General features: G+C 58.5%; 1 protein-coding gene across 1 annotated transcript in view; it reads right to left on the bottom strand.

Annotated features, from left to right (window-relative positions):
• Nucleotides 1–5,826: 5,826 nt before the first annotated feature.
• FOXN4 (forkhead box N4) overlaps nucleotides 5,827–7,601 on the bottom strand; it is an 18,665-nt gene continuing 16,890 nt past the window's right edge. Inside the window, exons 9-10 of the mRNA XM_005869792.2 lie at nucleotides 7,448–7,595; nucleotides 5,827–6,186 (exon numbers count right to left, since the gene is read on the bottom strand). Coding sequence (XP_005869854.1) covers nucleotides 5,927–6,186; nucleotides 7,448–7,595 — 408 coding nt within the window. The 3' untranslated portion in view covers nucleotides 5,827–5,926. The remainder of the gene's footprint in view (nucleotides 6,187–7,447; nucleotides 7,596–7,601) is intronic.

The following is a 7,601-nucleotide window of genomic DNA, read 5'->3' as shown; positions in this document are numbered from 1 at the left end:
TCCTCCTGCCACCGCTGGGCTTTGCAGCCAGCCCCCAGCTCAGGACACAGCCGGGACTGGACTTCCTCCCCCGAAGGCTACAGGGCGAGTACCGAGCCTCTCCAGCTCGATCACAGACACGACAGGCTACTGGCTGTGGATGCAGCCCCTTGGCCCTCAGCTGCAAGTACCTTCCCTGACGAGGCCGACGTTCCTCCCTCAGGGGCCGTAGCAGGCCAGCCTCCAGGGCCGGGAAGGACCAGGCCCCTGCGTGTGGACAGAGGCCTTGGTGAGCAGCGCAGGCCCAGACAGAATGCTCGGGCATTAACCAGTGAGCCGCCACCTCATGCAATCCTCTGAGCCTCTGAGATGCGTGCTGCCCTGTGTCCTCATCTTTCTAGACAGAACCTCGGCTCAGAGATGAGTGGACTTGTCCAAGGTCACACAGCTGGTCAGAGGGGTCCCGTGCACCCAGGCCGCCCCCCTTGGGTAAACCCTGAGCCGTCCGGTGCGTTGGAGACCCGGCCGCTGTGCTCCCCCTTTTGTGTGATGTGTGAAAGGTGGGGTTGTAAGTGCGACATATACCTGGGGTTCCCTGGGTCCCGCTGGCTGCTGAGTCGAGGGGGAGTTTTGTCTTGTGATACCCTGACCCGTGTGGTATATCTCCGAGCAGCGTCGTCTGCAGGAAACACAGGCCAAGGGCCTAGAAGACATTGCTTATTGTGGCAGAATATGCATAACACGTACCAGTCTGACGTGCAGTGGCATGAAGTACATTCATTGTTGTGCAACCATCACCAGCACCCTCTGTCTCCACAGCATTTTATTCAGCTCCAGTTGAAACTCCAAACCCACTAACACTAACTCCTCACGTCCCCCTCCCCTCCAGCCCCGGGGAACCACCATCTTTCTCTCTCGGAGTTTGGCTGCTCTAGGACCTCAGACAAGGAATCCCACAGTATTGGTCCTTTTGCAACAGGCTTATCTCACTTAGCGTGGCGGCCTCACGGTGCGTCCGTGTTAGAGCACGTGTCAGCGTCTCCTTTCCAAGGAGGCTAACAGTCCACTGTGTTGTCCATCCACTTACCCACCGATGGACATTTGAGCGGCTCCCACTGCTGGGCTGCCGTGGGTAACGCTGCTATGAACGTGGATGTACAAATATCTGGTCAAGTCTGTTCTCACTTCTTTGGGGTTTATACCTGGAGGTCGACTTGCTGGGTCATATGATGGTTCTGTTTCATTTTTCTGAGGCGCCTTCATACTGTTTCCCACCGCTCAGGCCCCATTTTACATCCCACCATCAGCACGCAGGCTTCTGGTTTCTGCACATCCCCACCAGCCCTTGTTTCATGGGCTTTTTCTTAAAAAAAAAAAACATTGAAAAAAATTGATTTCAGAGAAGGGAGAGGGAGGGGGAGGGTGGGAAGGGGAGGGGGAGGGAAACAGCAGTGATGAAAGAGAATCATTGATCGACTGCCTCCCGCACGCCCCACACTGGGGATTGAACCTGCAACCCGGGCACGTGCCCTTGACCTTGAATCAAACCATGACCTCCTGGTTCATAGGTCAACACTCAACCACTGAGCCACGCCGGCCGGGCAGCTTTTTCTTTTTTAATAGTAGCCATCCTAAGAGGGGTCGCCTAGAAGTAAATTTTTAAAAATATATTTTATTGATTTTTTACAGAGAGGGAGGAAGAGGGATAGAGAGTTAGAAACATCGATGAGAGAGAAACATCGATCAGCTGCCTCCTGCACACCCCCTACTGGGGATGTGCCCGCAACCAAGGTACATGCCCTTGACCGGAATCGAACCTGGGACCCTTGAGTCCGCAGGCCAACGCTCTATCCACTGAGCCAAACCGGTTAGGGCGCCTAGAAGTAATTTTAACTCAAAAGTCACTGAATCTTTTTACTGGCATCTCCCCGACATCCTAGACGGGATATACAAACACCATCAGCCAGTCTCCATTCCTGGATCCCCCTGCCTGTGCCTCCCTCGGCCGCCCAGCTGCTCCTGCCTGGGCTGCCACGCCCCCTGCCTCCCGCCCAGGAAGTTCTCCACGTTTCAGTCCTTAGTTTGGCGTTTGTCCTGTTCCCCCCCCCCCCCCCCCCCCCCAGGCTCCAGCATCTACACCCAGAGGAAGAACAGGTGGGCACGACCAGCATCGTCCAGAGGTGGCGGTCCCTGGCTCCAGCACCTCGTGCCTCGCTCTGGCCGTATCTCTCTCCCCTCTCCCTAAACCTCCTTGATGAGCCAACGCTACACCAGGAGCCGGCAGGCCTGGGGTCAGAGCCCAGCAGTGTAACCTCGGAGGTTCTCCCACATCCGCCCGCAGGGTCCTCTGGGGCTGAGGAGACCGTGGGGAGGAAGGGCGTCCAAATCCGTCCTGCGTGTCACTCGTCACAGGTAAGTGCTCAGCCACTCTGAGCCTGTTTCCTCCTCTGTGAACAGGGTGATGTGTGTTTCCTGCGGCTGCCGCCCTAATGACCACACGCAGTGGCTTAAAAACCACACATTTATTTTTCGACGGGTCTGGCGGTCAGAAGTCTGACATGGGGCTCAGGGGGCTCAAACCAGGGTGCTGGCCGGCTCGGTCCTTGCGGAGGCTCTAAGGGAAGATTCAGTTTCTGTTTTTTTGTTTTGTTTTATTTTTCCACCTTCAGAGCTGACACTGACCCTCCCGCCTCCCTCTTTCCTGATAAGGATCCCGTGGTTGCATTGGGCTCACCTGGCGAATCCAGAAGACTCTCTCTTCAGGGCAGCTAATCAGCACCCTAATTGCACCTGCTCCCTCCATGCCCCTTGATGTACCATGGCCTCAGGTTCTGGGGATAAGGAACCAGGCCTTTCTTCTGCCCACCCCAGGGGTTATACATCCCACGGGGAGGAGGAGGAATAAGCCCCCCTACACGTTTGCCAGTTTGATGACTTTGGTTGTTAGAATGTGGGTGATTTCTCACCATCTCTGAGCCTCAGTTTCCTCGCCTGGGAAATGGGACCACCCAGCGCTGTGCGGATGGCCCAGAGGTTTCAGGGAGAGGCTGCCTGTGAGTGCTGGTCTCAGTGCGGCAGGGGGCAGGGCCCAGGTGGTTGGTGCCCAGTTAGTTGCCCATCTCCAAGCAAGCCTCAGTGAAGCCGGCCCCTCCGGTCTCCCCTTCACGCCTCCTGCAGTGTCAGCGCATCCCGGCCTGTGGCTGCGACCTTGGCAGGTTTGCCTGTGGGGCCTGGGCCCACCTGCCTGTGTCAGGCACGGAGGTCAGACTCGTCACGGCTCCCGCCCTCTCCTCATGGTGACCCCCCGACTCAGGCTTTCTCCTCCCAGGTCAGCGCCCCCCGGAGGGTGCCCCTGCCCCATCCCTTCTGGGGAGTTCTTGGGTGATGCTCTGTACGGGTTGTGACCCACAGGCCTCGGTCACTTGCCCTCTGACCCCAACCAGTCGCTGGGGGCAGCTGGAGGCTGTGATGCGTTCTTCGGCCGGGCCTGGGTCACAGGGTCCCCCTGGAGCCAAGCTGAGAAGCGGGTGCTGGGGAGAAGGCAGCCCAGGGTGGCTGCAGGCATCCTCTACCTGCCGTCTGCCTGGTCTCCACTGGGGGGCCCCCATCAGCACGGCCTCATACCACCCCAGCCCCCTCCTCGCATACCCTTTTACTTGCTAATTGTCACGTGTGTGTGTGTGTGTGTGTGTGTGTGTGTGTGAGTGTGTGTGAATCTGGCCTCCCTAGGGAGGCTGCAGGCCACTTCCTGGGTGGGCTTAAGAGTTAGACTCCTAATCACTACATCCTTTTGCTGTTGTGTTGGGTGGCAAGTCACCTGCTTAACCTCTGAGCCTGTTTCTCTCTTTATTGGTTAAGGTATTACATATGTGTCCTTATCCCCCTATCGCCCGCCCTCACCCCCTGGTGTCTGTGTCCTGAGCCTCAGTTTCTTCATTTGCACACGGGGTGTAATATGAATGACACGCCTGTCAGGGTTGTCATGGAGACTGACAGCGGGTTCACGGCAGTGCCCAGCCCGGGGCCTGGCGCTGTGAGGGTGCAGCTGCTCACACCACAGCCTTCGTCCACCCACCCCAGGGGTCGCCAGAGGTAGCCCCACCTCGTTCCGCTGGGCTCCGGCTCTGGAGTCTGAGCGCTGGACTCGGTGCTCCTCTTCACTTGGACTAGAGTCCTCCCCACCCTCCCCTTTCTGAGCAGCGAACGGTGCTGAGACGGTGCCCGTCAGGAGCCTGGCACTGAGGGACAGCGAGTGGCAGCCGTGCTAACTTATTGGTGGTGACAGTCTCCTCCCAGTGTCCGGGGTGATGGGAACCTGGCATCAGAAGACCTGGATTCCATGTGGCTGTGGTGTCACCTCTCTGGGCCTCAGTTTCCCCATCTGTAAATAGGGTCTGCCCTGCGAGGTGTGATGTTGCTGTCCACCCCGCCCACCCCGCCCTGGGAGCCACAGAGCTGCCGTTCAGCCTTTATTGACAGACAAGTTTTCCAATACTACACTTACATAGTCCCCGCGTCACCCGAACACGGGGCTTCATTAACAACAGCTCAAACTTCGTAACGTGTGGGGGCGTGTCCCACAAAGCAGCCGGCAGAGCCGGGCAGACGGGCAGCACGGGGCTGTGTCTGAGGACTTAGAGATGGCTCTTCAAGACAGGGCTGAACCCCCAGCCTCCCGGGGGCTGGCTGACCTGCTGGTTCATTGAAAAATTCTGGCTTGAGGATTGGGGAACCCCACCCCACACACACACAGAAACATCTAGTTGCTCAAGCCACTAGCTGGGAGATTCCTTTCTCCTTTCTCCACGCCACGCACCTGGCTCCCCTCCGCCCCAGCTGTCTACAGAACCCGCCACTGGGCAAGTCAGTAATTGGCAACAAGAGGGAAAAAACCACATTAAAATGGCCACAGGGCAATGAAATGGACAAGTGCCAATGAATACTCAGCATCGCAGCTTCGTCCCCCCGCACCCCCTCATTGTGTGGGTCGAGCTTTCCACCGTTCAGTTTGCTTTCTTCCCATTGGGACGTCTTAAATTCCAGACACAAAGCCCCCCTCCCCCACTCATTCAACCCGATTTGCCCTTAGGAAGCCCTGGCAACCCAAAAGTGTGGCGCCCCCCCCTCCCCCCCCTTCGTCCACGCGGGGAGAGATCGGAATCGTGACTGAACAGTTCAGAAACTATCTGGTCTCTACGTTTTCAAAACTGGATGCTTCACAGATCAAAAGTGCTTGTTTCTTCTACAGAGCAGCCCGGGCCGCAAGGGGACTCAGAGCCCTTTGGAGACGGGGTCCGAGGAGAGCTTAGGTGTTAGGGTTGCCGGGATGCAGACAGGGACCCGGAGTCTCATTCCAGGGCTGCGGCTGGATTCGAAGAGGTGGCTTGATTGGGCTCCAATAAATATAAATAAATGTACGCGGGGTCACGGTGCCTGGCGTGGCCCGGGAATCTGCTCTATGGGCTTCTAGGAGACTACGGGAGGAGTGGGCCTGGAGGCCGGGGGCGGGGCGTGGAGGGGGGTGCAGGCACCCATTTCCGAGTTCAGCCTCTTGCAGTCCAAGAGAAGTCAGGCTGCCACCCTGGGCCTCAGGGCCTGTCCACTCGAGGCTGCGGCAGATGGTTCATCTGAGGAGAATAAATTAAAGGGCCTTCCTTCCCACCAGGGTGTTTCCGGGGTGCAGCGAGGTGTCCCCAATGGGCTGCAGGTCATGGACGGGGCCCAGCGGGAGGCCGGCTGGAGGCCTCGCATCTCCGGTCCCAGGAGCATCAGGGAGGGAGGAGGTCAGGATGCCTGTCCACTCTCCTCTGTCCTCCTGACCTGGGAGGCCCAACAGGCTTCCTGTGGAGGTGTGTGTGGGGGCCAGGGGGGGCCAGCAGCCCCCCAGAGGCTCAGCCCCCTGTGGGAGCGGGAGGAACACTGGTTTGGGGCGGGCGAGGCCATCAGCTCACAGCAGGGCTATGGGCTTGTTGCCAGGGGCGCCCAGGTACTGAGAGGAGGCGGCGGCGGCCGACGCGGCCACACTGTCCGGAGCCGAGTACGCCGTGTACAGACCCGTCACCTGCAAGTCCGGGAAGGACTGATCGCTGCTGCCAGAGACGGGGGTCAGGCCCGAGGCCCCCGGCTCGCAGCCGAGGGGGGAGTCTCCGAAGGCCCCCAGCGTGTCCAGGCTGAAGCCCTCGTCCTTCATCTCCTCCCAGAGGTTCCCTTCCAAAGACAAAGGCGTTCAGTGAGCTGGCTCATGTCAGACCCGAGTTCCAATCCCCTCTTAGGGAGGGGCCGGGGCCACGTGTGGGATTTAAAGTTCCGTGTTGTCGGAGAAACACCCGGAGGAGCCGGAGTCCCAGCCCGGCCCTCACCTCCCCACGGGGCACCCCTAGGAACGTCACTTCCTCCTAGAGCAGTGGTTCTCAACCTTCTGGCCCTTTAAATACAGTTCCTCATGTTGTGACCCGACCATAAAATTATTTTCGCTACTTCGTAGTAACTGTAATGTTGCTACTGTTATGAATCGTCATGTAAATATCTGATATGCGGGATGGTCTTAGGCGACCCCTGTGAAAGGGTCGTTCGACCGCCAAAGGGGTCGCGACCCACAGGTTGAGAACCGCTGTCCTAGAGCCTCAGCTCCCCCGGATGAAACGGAGGCATCTGAGAACCCACCCCCTAAACCAGGGAGGCGTGGAAGCACTCAGCCCTCGTTCCGGGGTACCATCCTGGTCAAAGCCGGAGGACAAAATAGTAGTTCCCTTCCTTCATCAGGTTAACACACAAGAATCCGGGGGGAAGCAGGGAGGCTCCGACACCCCCGTTTCCCAGCTACAACCAACGCACTAGCTTGCTGGCTGACTACGCTGCTCACCTGTCCATTTTCCTCGCTAGACATGCCTGGAGGGCAGAGGCTATGGGCTAGCACATAGTAGGTAGACTAGTGTTAGTGAGTGGATGGATCATGAGCCTTCACTGAAACCTGACCTCTTGTTTGTTCGTTCCCTCGTTCATTCATTCATTCACTCACTCATTCATTCCCATGCATGGAGGATGGCCGCGTGCCAGGCAGCGGGTCAGTGTGACCGGCCTGAGGTTGGCACATGCAGGCTGCAGCAGCTACTGATGGGACGTTTGGGGTTGAAATCCTGGCTCTGCCACTGACTAGCCAGGTGACCCTGGGCCTTCTCTTTGCCTCAGTGTCCTCGCTGGCGGAATGGGCTATGAAGTGGCCTCCCAGGCCTGCTTGTTGTGGGGTGAGGTGGGAGGCTGCCTGTGAAAAGCTGGGCCAGGCCTGGTGTACAGTAAGCACCATGAATGTATAGCTTGGTGTAATGTGCTGTTCCCAGGTGGTTGGAAGTGTTGGCTGAAGGAATGAGCTGGGGGTGAATGCAGACAGCCCTCCTCTGTCTTCCTGCCCTGCGCCCCCTCCCAGCTTCTCCCCTCCCCCTCTTCCTATCACCCATTCCTCCAGCCTCACCCTGCAGAGCAAAGTCCATGATGCTGGGGTCCAGGGCATCCACCTCGGGGTTCATGTCGGTGCTGATGTTGATGAAGTCCACGGGAGCCCTGCCCACGGCCGGGTGGGGCAGGGGGCTGGGGCTGAGGTCCGGCAAGGCCTGCAGGGGTGGGGT

This window comes from Myotis brandtii, unplaced genomic scaffold, assembly GCF_000412655.1.
Source record: "Myotis brandtii unplaced genomic scaffold, ASM41265v1 scaffold303, whole genome shotgun sequence".
Lineage (NCBI taxonomy): Eukaryota > Metazoa > Chordata > Mammalia > Chiroptera > Vespertilionidae > Myotis > Myotis brandtii.
The sequence above is the reverse complement of the archived record's forward strand: the minus strand, read 5'-3'. Positions and strand labels throughout refer to the sequence as shown.